The following is a 19,369-nucleotide window of genomic DNA, read 5'->3' as shown; positions in this document are numbered from 1 at the left end:
AAAAAATATAATTGTAATTACCATATACTCAAATCTCAAATGACTGAAATTGTAATTTGTAGAAGTTTATTTTTCTTTTTAGAAAAAAAAGAAGCAGATAGAGACTTATACCAAGCAGTCAAGTCTTGCTTCGTGGTGCAGTACTCTCTCTCCCTCTGTCACTTTCTATATACATGTAACCAACTAATTCTAGTTGTCCATTATTGCACATGTTTCTTTACTTCCGAAGAATTAGCCCAACTGTCAATTAGCACGCACTATCTGTTTGATGTTGAATGGAATGTCGGTGATTATGCTAGTATGTAAAGCCACGAAAGTATGAAAGGCATTCTAAGACCTAAGTGAGTATGCAAACCAGTAGATTAACAGTGAATGGGATGAATTAGTCTGACTAATGATAACTGGACCCTCTATTTAAGACACTCCAATGTGGTGTGGTGAGTCAAAACTCATAATCATGTCATCCAAGTATAGTCATTAGATAATCTAAAATATTCTAGATATCCTGATAATTGAATTCCCACTTGAGAATAGAGAATAGAGACTATTATGTAGTGTAGGTTCTAGTGAAAAAATGTTTTTATTTTAAGTAAAGTATTTCCACAGTAAAAATTTATGATACTAATCAACTTTTTAAGAAAATAGATACTAACCAATCTTTTTCCTTCAAGTAACATACTGAATCTCTAACTGATCCCTGGACCCTAGAAGGGATGGACCTATTCGGTGTAAACTAGTGCTAAGCTACATTAAAATAGTAGCTCTCTATTGAACTGTGCACATCATTCTTTTGTCTCCTTATGGCCAAAATGGACATGTACTCACCACACAATTTTTTGTCCAAAATGTAGTTAAAAACTTTTCTCTTCGTTTAAGTGACAATACAATTGCAAATCACCGAGACTCGAGAGAATCCAAAGGTGGACAACACAAGAATCGGTCCCAACCACACAAAGAAACAATAAATTATTATATTAGTCGAGCTAATTAAAAATACCACTCATCTAGCCAGACTGTAAAGAAGAGACCATCATCTGTAGTTCTGTACAATGCCAAATAATTTAACCAGTATTCAGAAATAGAAAAATAGATTCTTTTTTTTTTTTTACTAATTAGAGACACAAAGAAGTAAGAAGAGAGCACGAGCAAAATAATTTAATTTGCAAATCTATAATAGGTTCACTACATCTACACCTAGATTACATGCATTGAGGTAATGCAAGAAATCAAACAGCTAATTGTTGTTGCTTTTGATGGGAAGAAGATTCATCCTCATTGTATCATAAATGTGCCTTATTTAGAGATTTTCCTAAACTTAGGAAAGAATCTGCAAAATTCAGTGGTTGCATCAGCAGCATTTCGCTTTGTAGATGTGCACAGTAGGCTTGGAAGGTGCCAGGGGTTACATTTAAATGGAAACCCAAACCAAATAAAAAGTCCACCTCAAGAAAGTTCATCTCTATTGTAGTGATTCCTCCAACTTTGGCATAGTAAGCATTGTTGTAGTACCTAATGATTTCAAGAGAGACAGAAAAGTTAACACCAAAGGAATTTGCTGAATAGCATGTAAAAAAAATTAAGTTTTTAAACAAGCAAGCCAATAATCATTTAAGAGTTTTGGCATTTCCTTTTGTGTCTTGTGCTAAATTCGATCATAGATTTGTGTAGAGACATAATTTTTCAGGAAGATTATGATTGTTTTTAAAAGTTAGCTGCTGCGTACATGCAATAAAGTGGTGGGGTCACATGGGTGGGTTGTCTCTTTCCAATGTAAGGCCAGCCTGTACATAGTATTATTCACAAGCAAGACTATATTCTTTTAAGAAGCATGGTCGTTTTCAATTTACAACTATATACCAGATCATTATTATGGTAGAAAATGAAAGCCAACAAATTTAACAGGGAGAAACTAAACATGCAAGATCTGGGTTTTACTGAGACTTTATTTTATTTTTCTCCTATGAATGAAATACTTCACAGTTAACTAGGAGAAACGCCAATCTCCAAACACAGGAATGGCAGAGCAATTCTCCTGCTTTTCTCTGATTTGGTTTAACCAGGGACTAATCTTTCGATTACAGATATTTATTTAAGGATTTAACCTCTTCCAACAAATGTTGTTCATTATATACAACTCTGAGGATCGAACCTGATCACATACTTAAGCGTCATGATTATTTGCCAACCATACCTCACCATGTTAGTTGATTCACATGTATCTAATAATCACAACAATTTCTTAATGAGAAATTCAAGAACACCCAGACTTGTCTCAAATTTGCTCTTCCAAGTCAATTAACTTCACCTCATCAAAGGAATATCTCACAGAAATTTCAAAGAGGACTGAACATTACAATTCATCATTGATTATCATAGACTTAAAGGGTATCAGATTTAAAAAAGAAAACAAAATTAACCATTATCTTGATCACATTGAGATACTTACAAGTCATCCATGAATTTTGCAGCCACCATAACGCTGGTGATGAGTAACCGGTGCACATTGAAGGAGTTGATGGGCAAAGAGGGTTGCCTTTGAGTGAAACGATCAAGATAGACATATGCAACAATGAAGCACGATGGACTGCAGTTGGCATACTTGAAGATTCTCTCAAGGTAGCTTTGAATTGAGATGGTGGGGCGGGTCAAGCCATGGAAAACTGAGACCTTTTGGTGTATGAGTTGTTGCTGGTTAAGATCATTAGATTCAGCTACCCTTTTGAGCAGAGATGAGAGAAAAGATATCAGCTTAGGCATAACATTAGGACTCTCAAGCTCTGCCATGATGAGTGTAACAAATTCTAGGTAGTAAAGTGCTTGGAATTGATGTCAGATAGTGAGGGTATATATAACGTAAGGTTTGTGTTAGACTAGTGAAAGAGGTTGTTTGTTAAGGGTAGGTACTTTTCTTGGCCAAAATGCCCCTTTGTAATTTAAATTATCTATGTGTAAGTTGGCATTTGTGGTGGCTTGTGTCCTTTTCGGCTTAAAAAAGTTTTGGGGTTTTGAGTTGGGTAATGATTTTTTGTTTTTCTTCTTAGTTTCAAAACTTGACTTGCAAAAGAGGGAAAAAAAAATGGGACGTGTTTATTGTGTATTGGTGTCTCTTTGTTGCAAAGGAACTGTGGTTTTTCTGGTGATTTATTTTGTGACAACGGTTTCGGCATTCCATACCCATCATGTGATTACATGTGGGAAATTTGCGACGGTAATATAAGGGTCCCACGTTTTATTAGGCGACCTATGCATGTGTTTTGATTCTGAAACAAGTGGGGTGACATAACATGGATTTGCTATGTTGGTCCATGGCATTAGTAAATGCTGCTTTTGTTCCTTCTTATTTGCTTATACCCCATAAAACAAATGCAGAGAAAGGTGGTGTTTGGTTTCAAGATTGATTCATGTGACCCAAATCAATTTCAGATTTTTAACAATATAATAGGGAATAATAGACACTAATTTGTAAGACTTAAGGGCATCTAAATTTAATTAGATTTAGAGATTTGGCATCTTAAAAGGTCCATTAATTGTGAACAAAAAAGAAGAAAGGCCCATTAATTTGTGAAAGGGTAGGTGAATGTTTTGGGTGCCCTCCGAGTGTTCATTTATTTTACAGTTGTGTACTTGTGTTGAATTGATTTTGATAAAATATATTTTAGAGCATTTAATATAATTTATATATGTGTTCAAGTAATATGAATATCAATAACATACTATATAATTAGATCATTGTACTACATATATGGAATTCATCTAATTAATCTGGCAGTAAGTACGTAGTTACAATTAATCTGACTTTTCATAATGAAACTTTTTGTTACATCACATGAACTTGATGAACTAACGAACATACTCCAGGGTTACTTAAAAATTTCACCTAATATTCAATGTACACTGCTAATTTGAATCAGTGTTTGATGGCTAATAAATCAATAATTGCATAGCAACAACTGGGAACCTAAAAATTACATTCCTTATGCAATGTAAACTTGATTGTTGAATTAATGAACATCCATATATCAACCACAAAAACGAACATTCCTTATGCAATAACATAGCAACAACTGGGTACCTTGAAATCACAGCTAGAATGAGGTGGATTTAGCCTACTAATTAAACAACCAAGCTGGAAAAATTGGCTGTAGCTGTAATTGCAAATAGAAAATGGAGACATGAACCTTTTGTATGGCCTTTATGGGTAGCTATCGTGCTAGAAAACAGAGTATAGTATTTTCTGACCCGTATCCTTATGCTTGTTGTCCAATTTAGTACAACTATCTCTAACTCGGTACTTTACTCAACCTGCTGAGGAAACCATTGTTTCGTTTCGGACAGAGAAATTAAATAATCTAAAGTCCAAACATAACGACAGAAGCTGGCTTTGTGTAACAGCTACCATATCTAATCTTTCGTAAATTAATTCCATTAAATATAATTATCGTGAGATCTTCTAATGATATCTTTAAGTTAGTCGCAGTTAAGTTACATCGAGTAATTAATCAGAACAGCTAGATAATTTAAGCCAATTTATATCCATCTATCTATATACAAGTACAACACACTCACTAAAAAAGTAATGTAATATTTAATACTACTAATTATTATATTTATTCTATTAATCTATTTATATTAAAAATATATTGTTAAAAATTAATTATTACAAAATTATGTATGTAATAAAATAAATGTAGTATTAAAAAGTATTTACATAAATATATCAATCAAAATATTTTTTTCCTTGCAATGTATAATTACCTTTACTATTATGATACAATATATAATTGAATTTAATATTATCATTTCATATTATATTTATTAAATATAATATATTTATTATATTTAATAAATATAACTTATAATTATTAAAATTGTGACAATTATAGAATTCATCTAAAATAAAAACGCATTATTAAAAGAAAAGTAATCTTTACCAAATTTAATATCATATAACAGTATATATTAAAATGTATAATAAAAGTTTTTCTAATAAAATTATTAAATATACTATATTAATTTAATTTAATAAATATAAAAAATTATTTTATTAAATATATGCCTTTTTTTTATAGGAGTTCGTATTTATTAAGAAATTATTATTAAACAAAAAGTAATTACTAAAATTTTCTCTCTCTATATATATTTAAATATTTTTTTATTGTTTAATCAATGTAATATTGATATATGTGTATATAATAAGAATTTTCTTAATAACGTTATTAAATATTACATTCATTAAATATATTATTTTAACTTATTTTGCTAAATCTTTCTCTTCGTATGAATTAGAATAACGTTTTTAACTGTCATTCTTTAACGAGAACTTTTTAACTATGTTTTTTTTAACGAAAATACTTTTAGAGATTTTTCTTAACATTTTACCCCCTTCATTCTAATATATCATTTTTAATATCTTTAGTTTTACAGTAATTTTAAGAAATTTTAAAACAAATTACCAGAAATTAAAATAACATTGTATATCACAATGCAGGTTATTTATCGTAAATCAAAAATAAATTTTATATGTTTAAAAATATTTATTTATCATAAATTTTAATTATTATACGATTTATATATTTAAAAATCGGGTAAAAAATGTGTTATTTTATAGTTTGGGGATAAAAAATTGCAAAAACGTGAAAGATGAGTAAAAAAAAGTGCTACTAAGCCAAGAATATCTTAATTAAATTAAATTCTACAATTATCTATCAAATAAAATATTTTTTATGCAAAAATTAGAACACATGTTTGTTTGTGATATAACATTCATGATTGTTGATGTTTCGATGATTCGCACTCTAGGGTATTTTATATGATGATTATTCACTCAAGATTATTGTAAGAGTCAAAATATCTCTCTACTAATCAGAATTTTATGTAGATAATCTTTCTTGAGACTAATATATACTAAAATAAGAGGAATCTAGAGACAGTATAGATACTTACATTTAATAATGATTCAAAAAAATTAGTTAATACTAATTATATAATAAAATGCATCTATTTTTGTATACTCATCACTTAGTTTACTTGACTTGAAATAATTATGAAATAACCAAATTTCTTGAAAGTTTTCCTTAATTGCATATATAAGACTAAAGGATTCCTCAACTAAATAACTAATCTGAATACCATTTTTCCCAATCCAAATAACTATTTTTTATTTTGAATTTATTCATTTTATACCAGTATTGTTTTATTATCATTACTTGAAAGAAAATCATGATAAGTTTCAATAAGGTTAATATTTTGAAGATAATATATGCTCAATTAAAAATACAACTATTCCTTTTACTCAATTTTAATATAATTATATTTAATATGATGCTAAATATTTTTTAAAAGATAGTAAGTTTATTTATTTACATATTTTTAAAAATAATACTAAGTAAAAATATAATTTAATCAAACCCGCATGGATATAAAATCTATTTAGAATAATTATAGAATAAACAGAACGGGAAACGTTAATTATGACTAAGCTTTTGATTTATTTTTCAAGGGGACTAAGCTTCGGATTAAAACTAAATATATATATCCTTCGTCCAAAAATAATTGGCATATCAGATTATTTTACACGGATCAAAAAAATATAATAAATGGATAGAAGAGAATGATAATTTTACAAAATTAACTTTGTACTATCATTAATTCATTTAGATTTTAGTATTCCTCATTGATGGTATAAGAAATATAGGTGAAAAAAATTAAGTAATGATACATTCAAAAACTAAAATGATAATTATTTTGAGATATTTTTTTTTCTTTCACGACAATTATAATGAGATAAAAAAGTATTAAATTATGGATGTGCATTGCATTGATAAATTAAATATATATCAACTAATTAATATATAAATAAGTCATTTAAAAAATGCATAGAAATCATAGGAGTAACTTCTTTCTCTCCAACAAAGCAAATTTTATACTCGATCGTGTTTTGGATGAGTTGAAATTTGGGAATTAAATAAGTTTGCAAAAAGCTGATAAGATAAGTTGTTTCCAAAAGAAAAGAAATCTTTGTTCTCCACACATTAAAGTTGTCTTGAAAAATTTTTGCCCCTTCAACTATAGGCCCTAGGAGTTGCACCCCATAACTAAAACAGCCAAGGCTGCCACTGATCTCATCGATTGGTTGGTGAAATGTACATTTAACTCGACCTAAGTCCCAAGTCCCTAACCCTCCCCCTATGTGTTAACATGAGATGCTCTTGTGTGAATGGGTGCTATGTTTAATAGACCTCAACTCTAAGCTCATTGCTTCAAAATATGTGAAAAGAGAGAAAGAAAAGGTAGGAATCTCTCTTCCCAGCTACATTCCTTCGTAGCTATCATTGTGGAAAGTGAAATTCTGACATCATAAGTCTCTTGATGTTGGAAAATGATCCTTTTTAGAGCACTTAGGTCCCGAGCCCAGTACACCTCGGCGGAAGCACAAATCTGTATGCATGATGGACATCAGAATGCGAATTTCCTACACCTCTTGATGGGTTTCATTTGTGCTGCAGATCGATAATAATCATGTTTATATTGGTAGGATTTCCTTGTCAATAATTGGCTGATATGATCGGCTTGGGAGGGAGTTGTTGGGATCAAGGTATTATCAGGAATTGGGGGATGCTATGTGATGTAATGGAACAAAAAGAAGTTAACGAAACAAATGTATATGCATTGTGGGAGTGTATGTCCTTGGTATGGTGTTTTGTGTTGGCTCGTTGATGGCAGTTGCATGCATGCATGCATGCTTGTGGGAGTTGGTTTTGTATATGCATTGGATTATGCAACAATGATTCTACGATGGTTCAACTCAAAGGAAGAAGGAAGAGGGACACACGACTTACGGTAGACGAGTGAGCTTACATGGAGTTCGTGAAGAGTAACACTAAACTTATCGAGACAAAAAAAAAACCCAAGAATTTACATGAATCAAAATCATATTTAAGACTAAAAAATAACAAAAATATAAAGTTAGCGGGTGGGAATAACACGAACGGATACAAGAATAGCAATCCCCAGTCCCCAGAAAACTATTTCAGAGGCCTCACCGAGTATTGATATGCCAACTTAACTTGTTCCCCAGGGATGTCGTGTAAGTACACACCATAATTTCATCAAGAGATACCCTGCTACATCAATTAAATTATGTTCACTAAGTTGAATAATTTGTTTTAAACACAAGGCAGCAATCTAATTTATACCTCCAGTAAAATCAAATTAACCCGAATTGCATATTTAATCACTGAAATTTGGTCTATGTGCCACTTTAGCTTCATAATTTACTAAAATGAAATCTCACATTCTAGAATTTCAACCAATAATTAATAGATCAATCAAATTTAAAAATAAATAAAAAAACAAAAACTACTTTTTACGTTTTATTCTTATTTAAATGTTTTATACATGATTTTTTTAAAATTAATTAAAATGCATTGATATTATTAAGAAATTTATACACTCATCCGTCTGTCAAGAAGGTATAACTCATATGGTTGAATATGAATGCATAAGTTATTATAAATTCTGTTTGTAACACTTTTTTCGGCTCTCACGGGTAAAAAAAAAAAAAAAAAACACTCGTCCATCCATTCATACATCCAATTATCAACTAACATGGTGGACTTGATTAGTGTAGATGGAAAAATCTTGGTTCAAAATAGAGATCTCATTGAAAGTATACCAGCTAGGTTATCAGTGCAAATATTATTCATAAACAATACTGATATACATCGCACTAATAACATAGTAACAAGTTAGTAACCTAAAAAATATATTTCCAATTATCAGATAACTTGGTTGAAAGAGAACAAGTTAAGTTGAATAGATATTAATCATGGACAAAACTTTCAAAATAGTCGGCACAAATAACACATGACCCAACAAATGCATGGCTAATTATCAGACGAGACAATTCATCGGAATAATTAAAAACTACTAGAAAAGTTAGATGTAATGAAATGTAACTATGAGTAGCAAATCTGTGAGTAAGAAATATGAGACAGAAAATTACAAATGCTAAACCCACATTTACCCATCCTAAACCCAATATCAAGTTTCCAGCATTCAACACATCCAAACATCACCAGCTAACAATTAAAAAAGTAACACAAGACTATAGCAAAATATGAGAACCTATCTAAACCAGAAACCGAACCACTAAAGAGAATTAATCAATCACCGTCACCGTCACCGTCCGATTTCAACCTTTTCGATTTGGAATTTTCTACGGTTGCGATGAAGGCGAGGGCGTGGACTTGCCCTTGGTCCTCTTCTGCGAAACGGCCCTAGCAAAAGCCTCCACAATCCTCTGCTGCGAGTCCAGGATCATCTCGGTGCGCTTCATCTCCATCTCCATCCGCATGCTCTCGATCTCCCTGGCCATCTCCATCTTCATCTGCTCCATCCTCACGAACCCGTCGCGAAGGACCTTAATAGCCCCCACCATCTCCGCCACCGCGTCCCTCTCGCGCTCCCTCTTCACGCCCCCGCCACGTGGCCCCATCCCGGGAGGAGGATGGCTGTTAAAAATCTTATTTGACGACGCCGTATGGTGTTGTTGTTGTGGCACGCCGGCCGGGATCCGGATCCGAAATCCGGATCCGGAGCCCGAACCAGCCGAATTGAATCCGTTGTTGTTCTTGTAGAGCTTGTTGAGGCTCCTGGTGTTGGATCCGGGGGCGTTTTTGAATTCCTCGTACAGATCGTCGTCGTCGACGTCGTCATCGTGGAAATTGTTGTTGATGTTAAGGTTGTTGTCGGCGTGAGGTTTGTGGTTGGGGCCTTTTTCCATGGAGTCCATGGATTTGAAGTGGAGCCAGGAGGAAGGGGAATTGGTGCTGGCGTTGTTGAGGCGGGGAAGGGGGAGGTTGCGGAGGCGTTGGATTTCGGTGCGGTACCGTTTGCGGAGCTTCTCCATCTTGTGGCGGCACTGCACGGGGGTTTTGGCCGTGGGGGAGGCGTTGGGGCACTGCGCCGTGACGGAGTCGGCCACCTCTTGCCAATGGGTGGCCTTGAGGTTGGTGCGGCCGAGGGAGTACCATTTGTCGCGGTAGGCGTCGATGAGGGCGGAGGTTTCCTCGGGGGTCCAGCAGGGAGGAGGGAGACGGCGGGAGGAGGTGGAGGGAGGGGGAGGGATAGGGAGGGGGAGGGCAGAGGGAGGGTTGGAGTCGGTGGGGGAAGAAGGGGAGGCCATGGGTGGAGAGAGAAAAGAAAGGGTTTTTAGGTTAGGGTGTGGTGGTGGACTTGTTGATCATGTTAAAGTGCGGCTGAATAAGTGACGTGGGTGGATGAGGAGGGGAGCACCGCTTGGGAGGGGGGCTAACGTGCGCCGCGGGGGAGAGAGGTCCACCTCTGACTTTGGCCATGACCAATTCCAAATCATCAAAATTACCTCTTTGTGGTGGGTGTTATTAAAGTTACCCACCGCCAAGGCTGGGTGACTGAGTTTGCCAACAACAACATTTTTAATGGTGTGGTGGCAAGGAGGAGAGGGACAAAAGGTGCTGCTATTATTAGTGGTGGACAGACTCAGAGAGACCCAATAAAACAAGGACAGTGGGCGCGGAATATATCTTCTTAAAGTTTGGAAAATTTGCGGGCTTTATGTGATTTTCTGTTCACTCCATCACGTGATGCGTTGCCTTCTTAATGCCCCATGGATGGCCCTTTAAGCACTCATCAACATCACTTTTATGTCAAAAATCTCACAACTCACAAGCCAGTCAAGTTCTGACTCTTGTACCATCGCATAAGTTATGAAACTAAATACTTTTTGAAATTTTTAATCAGCAATTCTAATTCTAATTTTTATTTTCTAAACTATGTTTCATACTTTAAATATGTCAAATCCTCGATCAGTGTATAACGAAACTAACCCCGAGTGTTTTTTAGTGAAACTTGCATCTTATTGTTTAAGTTAAACTACCAAGTTCAGTATTACTCTCGCAGTAATCATAGCGCATGGTTGGAAGGTAGCATGCCTATAAACCTACCTAACAGCCAAGGTGGATTAGGTTTTATCTATCAATATCATGCTACTTAATATTTTTTTTTTTTTGGATGTTACTGTAACTTTCAGGCCAATAGATTAATAGATTTCTTTTTTATGTGATATCAAACTCTTAACTAATTCGGGTAAAACCATATAAACTTATCTCAAGGGACAATTCTTTCTATACTTCTTCTTTTACTCCAATTCAAGACTTTGTTTCTAAAGAAATTCGAATTTCTTATCAATTCAACCAATAATTGTTAATTTAGATAGATTTATTTTCTAGGTTCCCAAACAGTTACAAACACATGAATAATTGCAAAATTTTGGACTAGATTAGAAGCTGTCAGGTTAGATCAATGCTCCAATATTTTTAAGCCCATGTTTTATTATGTCACTTGCTACGATACAGCGTTGAAAATCGAAGTTCCATCCAGAAACATAGAAGACACATAACCCAAAAGCTTCTCCAAGAATTTTTTTATGACGTGAATATGAAGACTAAAAGGCTAAAAAAAAGTGCACGCCACAACTTCCATACAATCAGTTAGTCAATTCTATTCTATATCTCCAACTTGTCTACATCATTACAGGTGCATCAAGAAATGTCCACTAATTTTTTAGCACACAATGCTTGCAAGTTGCAAATGTTTGTCATGATCTTGTATCTTGGGACCTAACATAATCTCTTCTATGCCTTCTGTTTTCAAGGAAAATGAGAACCCTTTGTTTTACACTAAATTTAAGTTCTGTACAGGGAAAAATGAAATAGAATCATGAAATATCCAAAGCTCTCATGCCTATCAAACTTGTAGTATATTCAACTCTATTTGATTTGCAATCAGCTATAATTTGGTGCCTGAATAATAATACCTAACATTATTCGAACCCCTTCAAGCATGTAGAGAAGTAACTTTGAGCCCAAGATCCATTCCTGTATTGCCTTGATAGATGAAGTCATTATCACTTAATAAAGGAGGAAAAAATTGAGAGAACAAACCAATGAAACTGAGGATTTAAGACTTTTTGTTCATTCTCCGAAACCGTACTGAAATTGGGTTCTCTAAGACAGAGACTTTAATATTATTCCAAATTTCTGATTTAGTTGGAAGCTGAGCAATTTTCTCTAAAATTTCCATATCTTCAGATAGAACAGAGCCAAACACAGTGTATGCATTTCTCCATTCTGCGTGATCGGCGAGGCTGATAAAGAATTCTGGACCAGAACCAACCCATGCAACAGATCCTCTTCTTATGGTAGGACAGTGCTCTTCTGGAATATCCTTGAACATAGACCCATAGGATTCCAATGTTCCTTGAATAAGTGCGAAAGGAGGACCATATGGAGTCTGCATCAACATTCAAATTCAAAAACACATCACATGGGTGGTCAATAAATCAATGGTCTGGATGTAAGTTACGCAGAGATTAAATTTAAGAACAATGCAGTTAGCACTGGGCAACTTTCCACCATACAGGAACAGACTTCAACTATTTCAAAATAAGAAAGCTAGGATAGAAATTAAGCAGATCCAGTTACAGGATAAAACCAGCACCAAGCACAAATGGAGCCACCAGTTGATTTCCTCTATCTCCTCCTTTTGTTATTTCATTTAAATGGTCGATACAAGAAACAGAAGGCCACAAAAAGTTGAGTTAAAACCATGAAATGCAGTAAAACATAGAGTAACCAAGTCAAAGATAGTTTACCTAGAAATATTGGCATAGGGAAGCATGCAAAATAATAGAATCATTTAAATTGAAAATAGGATAACAGGAATTCATGGGGAGCACCAGCTCGAAGCCTTTGATTCAGTAAACTTCATTACTCTTTTTTCTTGAAGTCATGGATAGTAAATATTAAATTAAAACCATAGTGATATTTAAAATGACCAAACTCTTAATATCAAAACAAGCTCACACAAAAAGTTTAAAAGGGAGCACGATAAAATATGAGCATCTTCCGGACTTTTTCATGTGAGATAGACCCAAGTATTTCACAATGTCCAGTCCAATCATAAAGTAAACAACATGGTGAAGTAGCATAGGCATTCGGTATAAAAGTACAACAACCAAGCATATGAAAAGCATGGTGTCTTGATAACTACTAATTATGAATATATTTTGGGGTTAAATTATATAGGAATTTGTAATTTTTCTCTCTTAATTTCCTTTTTTAGCAAATAATTATTAAATTAACATCATTTAAGTTTTTGTGCAAAGAATATTAAGAGTGATGAATTTATGGTGTTTAGTGAATAATTAAGGAAAGCAAGCTAATTAAGGAAATCAGGCTAATTAAGAAAAACAAACTAATTAAGGAAAGCATGACTAATTAAGGAAAACATGTTAATTCAGGAGAGTAAAGGCAAGCTTAGTGCAAGAAACCCACTAATCTGCACCTATAAAAGAAGAAGAGAGAAGAAGGAAAAAACATACAAAAATTTCAAGAGAATACAATTTCTTATAGAAGGCAAAGACTAGAAGGAGAAACAAGCATTGAGAGTCATTCCTTTCCTCCATTCCCTTTCTTATATTTTCCCTTTTGCAATTGTAAAGCCTTCATCAATCAGAAGCTATATCCTCTTTGTTGGGAACTTGACAACCAACTACTCTTGATGTAATTTCTCTTCTTATCTATTTATGAATATTAAATTTGTATTATCTTTTCCTATACTTAATATTATTTCTTGTGGCTTGATCACCCATTTGCATGGTAAGTTTTAGGGGTAGCGTTGGGAAGTTCTAACAGAACTGGAAAAGAATATGTAAATAAAGTCATCACTAGGGATATGTTGATTTTTGTTTAGCTTGTTATACATCTCTATTCTTAATGCAATTTACTATTTTAGCTCTGCAAAGAGATTTGGGAGAGAAAATAGATAAATTGAACTCTTTCATCTGGGGGACCAAAGTTAGAGTATACTAGTAGATGTAAGTGTAAATTGGAATAATTATAAATAAAGAAAAATCATTAACATTACATCAAAGAGTAGTTTTGGTACGCTAAGTTTTCAACATTTTGATCTTCTGAATTTACTTCTACAATATTATTGGATTCTCTAATTTTTCTGTGTTTAATTAATTAATTTAAATTCTTGTTTAATTTCTTCTCTTGTTTGATTTAATTTTTTACCAATTTAAATTACTATTTTTCCCATAACCTTTTCAAATTAATTTTCTTTAACTTCTTTTACTAATCAAATATCCATCTACTTAAGTATAAGCAAAGTCCTTGTGGATACGATATTCGGATTTCCGTTTTATTTTTATTACTTAGGACGAATTGATGTACTTGACAATCCATCAACATCTGTATGTTGTACACACAAAGAAAGGAACTACTAGTCTAAATTAATTCATTTACAGAGAAATTGAAAGAGAGAGAAGTTCCTATAAAAAACTAATAGTCAAAATTAATTCATTTACAAGGAAAATGATTGGGAAAGAAAAATCATAAATAAAGTAAAAGAAGCAAATCTATGAAGAAGTAGCAATACATATGCACAATTTTGTATAGTTATTCACATAATGAATCTTACCTTTTTTATGTGGTTTCCTTCTGTATCCCAAAAGCTTCCTCGGCTTTCAGCACGATGAATATGGCAACCAACACAATGAGGCAACGCCAACAGCTCAAGGATGTAGGAAACAGAATATGGAGCACATTCAGGCAAAAGCTGTAGCGATGAAAGTTCAGAACACATTTTTTCAGTTTTCTCCCCTCAAACACATTGGACATGCCTCATTTGCTAGATTAAACATTAAGGAATACACAATAGAAATGAAATAAAAATGGAAAATACGTCCGGCATACTAGATAGAAAATAAACAACATAAAAAAAGTGCAACGAATGTAAATGATATAAAATATAGTGGGCATGCAGATAAATACTTACTTTTATTCGAAGAATTCCATGGTCAGTTTCCATACCAACAGTTCCCTAAAAATACAAGTGTATAAGGAAAGTTAAGAATATAGCTCAAAGATATAGAGAAGCTAAAATATATGCAACAACCACAATGCTTAATCATGAGCAGAAAATAAGTATATTGAGAATATATTTTGAGCAAATTATAATGAACATAAAGCATTGATTAATGCTAACACATAATACATTTATGGACAAAAAGATGGGATAAATCTTAACACCATAAAGACTTTAACTTTAGGATCATGAAAACATAAAATTAATCAACACATTAGAATGAAGTGATTCTAACATAAAGCTGGATTCTCAAAAATATGTATTGAGAGTAATGTGGCTTGATATCAGAAGATCCTCCAAAAGTAATTAGAAGACTCAAAAACACAAGTGTCTAAACAAGTAAACATCTACAGATTAAGTGGCAGGGAAAACAAAACTTTGGCCTTCCTATTTGTACAACAAAACTTTCTGCCTTTTATAACAATCCAAAGAAGAAAAACATTCTGCAGTTCCATCTACCTTGTTTCTCATCCAATAACAAAAGCTTTTATATAGTGTATTCCATAACATTATTTTTTTACAATTTGGTGCATTTGGTTGGAGTGTAACTCTAGTATTCTTGAGGAGGTTTCATTGACAACACTTGCTTTATGATAGATTAGGCGTTCATTTTCTATCTGGTGTTTAGGACATGGCATATTTAATAATGGGATTTCCCTAGTAGATATTTTGAGTGACTGGACAGCTTTGTTGCATTGGTGTTCTCTATTTTCTTTGTTGCTTTTTGTTTGTTTTTTTGCAGAGGAGAATTCCTCATCCTCCTTTTTCTTCTTTCTAGTTTTTCCCTGTGTTGCAATGAATTTCTTTTTAATTATAAAAGAAAATACTTATAAAACCCAAACAAAATAATTTGATAGAGATACATATCCCAAATTGGTATATGCAGTATATGTCAATTGGAGAACTAACTACAATAAATTATATTCCTACCTCTTCCTTATCAAAGACAAACCCAGAAGTCCACATAACTAGATCTCCGGAGTCTCGTCGATCAGGATTTAAGGCATCCTTTTGTTTTTTTAACCAACACTGAAACAAAAGCAGGAAATAATATTAAGATCAAGTACATCTAAAATTTTATGCATAAAAACAGGAATATTCCATCCTTATACAATTGTACATTTGAAGCAATAATAAACTACACCAGCTAAAAGAGTGTATCTTTACAATGAAGTACTATTACGCCCAACCAAACTTCCCAATCAAGACATAAATCATAACCCATTCATGAGTACCATCCAGTTAAAGCAGAGGCATTAAGCCAACTAGATTTATATCCATCCAAATAGATCTTTGTGGCAATCTCTAAGAGTTCACCATGTATCAAGTATTCAATAAACAGATCGTTAAAAAAAAAGAATTCAATAAACACAACATAAAGATATAAAAACCAATCGCAAGTAGGCGAAAATTGAAAGCATCATCATAAGATTCCGAGAATAAGAAAGGTTGGTTTTAGGCTCATAGGCTTAAAAGAAAATCGGACCTCCAAGATGGAGAACCCAATTCACAACCATTGGGGTCTCCCCTAGGGTACAATTATCATACAAATTGAATCTCAAGCTAGATCTCACAATGGGGAGTATAACCAATGAAAAATACACAATAGTGATAAATAAGCATTACATGTGAAGCCATAAATATTTGCCTGAACCAATCAACACTGCTGAATGTCCTAAATCACATGACACACAAGATAAAATTAAATCTTGTAGTGGCAAAATAAAATAAAAGAAACAATACCTCACCAAATCTAGGTCCACAAGCCTCTCTATCTCCACAATACACCCAGGAATTACACATACAAGGTCCTCCATCACCGCTACACATTCGCTTACAAGCCATGCAACATTCCTCCGAGGAATTCAACCTAAATTCAGAGCCCCATTTCACAGCATCACCCCAAAGCTCCAAATGTTCAATCCCTCTGCAGCATTGCTCCTCTTCTGCAACCCCCACCACATGATCATCCACTGAAGGAAGAGATTCAGGGCTGGGACTGAAGACCACCGTAAGGAAAAGGTAGATCACGGAGCAGGAGATTGCGCCTATCAAGAAGAGGACGAGAATCGCGAATCTACCGAAATCTGAGTCGTTTTGGCGACGACCCATTTTTCAGATTGCAGAGAAAATCAAATGGGGTGTCTTTGTTTTTTTCGTACTTCTTTCTTTTCTACGTTTGTGGTATGAAGAACAGAGAAACATGGGACGACAGCGACAACAAGCTTCGCGGCTTTTTCATTATGAAGTTGCAACAAAACACAAAGGGTGATGATGTTTCCTTCCACCGCAAAAAATAACGACAAGTTATTTCCAATCTACTATCTTTACCTCTTTCCTTTTTCCTTTGTTTTTTATTCACTCAGCTTCGTCACTGTTTTCACCTCACAATCACATTGCCTGCATGCATAATTACTATGTGTCTGAAAATCACAACCTATCTCGGACGCATTGATGCGGTAATCGAATTTTTTTAATACAAATCATAAATGTAATATTTAATTTTGTTTTAGAGTTTTTTTTACTACTACTACTATAATTTTATTAAAAAAAAAAGTTTATTGAGACGATGGGGTGGAGGGTGCACCGCCGCCAGAAATTGTCTCCGACGACGGCGAGCGGTGATGGGCGGCAGGATTACTTAGGGAAATAATCTGGTGTGGTAGGCGTGAAATATACCTATTAACATGAGATTACTCCAAGGACCAAAATTTATGATTATCACGGAAATGAATGTCCTTAATTTATAAAAAACTGCAGAATCTCAATTTAAAAAAAAATAATCATTAAGAAACTTACTTTTATAGTTTTACTTCATATATTTTTTAGTTCACATTAAAAACATCACTTTTAAAACTGAAAGATTGCTTCATTTTATAACTTCTTTATAGAGCTGCAACACACAACAGTAAGTAATGGATCTTCTCATCCTCTTCCTTCGAATATCAACATCCTCTTACTTCACAATCTTTCAATTCTGTATTGCAGTTCTGTAAAGTTGTAAAAGGAAGCAACTTTTCAGTTTGAGGAGTGATGCTTTTAATGCGAGTTAAAAACATATGTGAAGTAAAATAGTAAATTTTGTTAAAATTTATTCTAATCATTAATTTTACTCCAACGGTTATTATTTATTTAAATTGAAATTTTCTAATTTTTTATAAGTTGAGAAGATCCTTGATAAAGTAAATATGAAAAAGTAATCAATTAGTCACCTTTTTGCTCTTTTACGAAATCATATTCATACTAATTGGCATCTAAATGTTTTTAAAAGGCTTGCTAATATGATATAATTTGTCTCTAAAATATTGATTAATAAACTGTTACTCGTTGTTAACTCTATCATTATTTAACATATTTAATAATAATTGGAAACTCTAATTTCAAAACTCGAAGGCAGTAATTTCAAGTTACCAGTAATTATTAATTTCAAGTTATTTTATATTTCAATTTAATTATAATTAGAAACTCTAATTTCAAAAATCGAACGCAGCTCTTTTTTGGTGTTGTTCTAATTTGAATTGGTTTACCTTGATAACTTGTGATGACATTTTATTATTAATTCATATCATCCAAAATTACATTGAATTACCAGCTTTTTTAAGTGAATTTCTACATATACAAGTCTCACATTAAATAAAAGTCACGAAGCTTGTTGTCGCTGTCATTCCATTGTTGCCGCGGCTTTTAGATAATTGTCTTGAATAAAAAAAAATATTTATACTAATATTTTAACTTTTAAAATAAAAACAATCAAACATAAATTACTTTAAAACTTATTTAAACCCAAATAAAAATTCACAAAATTATTTTTATCTAAAATCACGGCTTAATTATTATTTTAGTTAATAAATTTGAGATATGTGATTTTCTTGTCCTAAAATTTAAAACTGTATTTTTTAATCACTAAATTTTGATAAATTATTTTTTTAATCTCTAAAATAATAAATTAATATTTTATGATAATTTTTAACTGATATAAATTAATTTTTATTTTTTAATTGCTTAAATTTATATTTTAAAACTGTCATAAAATATTAAAAAATTACCAGAGTTAAAATCCATAGTAAAATATCAATTTATTATGTCAGAAAAAAAAATTTATCAAAATTTAACGACTAAATAAATATTTTTTAAGTTTAGGAACTAAAAAATTACAAATTAAGAAACTAAAACAATAATTAAACCTAAAATCAATTTTACGTATTCACCCAAACAATGTTTAAATCCATTTTAGATAGCAAAGTTGAAGCTCAAATCTCTTCAAATTGCAAAAAAAAAAAAAAAAAATCAAGGAAGCTATTTTAGTTGCTTCTACTTTAATGCATGTTAGACCTCATGAAGGCAACAGCAAACAGGCAGTTAGTTGAGTCAATTACCTCAATAACTAAGACAAGAC

At 32.8% G+C, this 19,369-nt stretch overlaps 3 protein-coding genes across 3 annotated transcripts; all 3 read right to left on the bottom strand.

Moving 5' to 3' along the window:
- Positions 1-1,016: 1,016 nt before the first annotated feature.
- Positions 1,017-2,971, bottom strand: LOC100812468 (cyclin-U4-1). The gene is made up of 2 exons (XM_014762380.3): positions 2,447-2,971; positions 1,017-1,509 (listed from the first exon to the last, which is right to left on the bottom strand). The coding sequence occupies exons 1-2, from the start codon at positions 2,782-2,784 to the stop codon at positions 1,281-1,283; spliced, it is 567 nt and encodes a 188-aa protein (XP_014617866.1). The 5' UTR covers positions 2,785-2,971; the 3' UTR covers positions 1,017-1,280.
- A 6,246-nt stretch (positions 2,972-9,217) lies between these two features.
- On the bottom strand, positions 9,218-10,186 carry LOC102665993 (trihelix transcription factor ASIL2). The gene has a single exon (XM_006588267.3). The coding sequence runs from the start codon at positions 10,184-10,186 to the stop codon at positions 9,218-9,220; it is 969 nt and encodes a 322-aa protein (XP_006588330.1).
- Positions 10,187-11,517: 1,331 nt separating this feature from the next.
- CYP30 (peptidyl-prolyl cis-trans isomerase CYP30) lies at positions 11,518-17,504 on the bottom strand. The gene is made up of 5 exons (NM_001357158.1): positions 16,717-17,504; positions 15,904-16,002; positions 14,884-14,928; positions 14,527-14,664; positions 11,518-12,333 (listed from the first exon to the last, which is right to left on the bottom strand). The coding sequence occupies exons 1-5, from the start codon at positions 17,083-17,085 to the stop codon at positions 12,001-12,003; spliced, it is 984 nt and encodes a 327-aa protein (NP_001344087.1). The 5' UTR covers positions 17,086-17,504; the 3' UTR covers positions 11,518-12,000.
- Between the last annotated feature and the right edge of the window lie 1,865 nt (positions 17,505-19,369).

This window comes from Glycine max, chromosome 9 (assembly GCF_000004515.6).
Source record: "Glycine max cultivar Williams 82 chromosome 9, Glycine_max_v4.0, whole genome shotgun sequence".
Lineage (NCBI taxonomy): Eukaryota > Viridiplantae > Streptophyta > Magnoliopsida > Fabales > Fabaceae > Glycine > Glycine max.
Note: the sequence above shows the minus strand (reverse complement) of the source record. Positions and strands in the feature narration are given on the sequence as shown.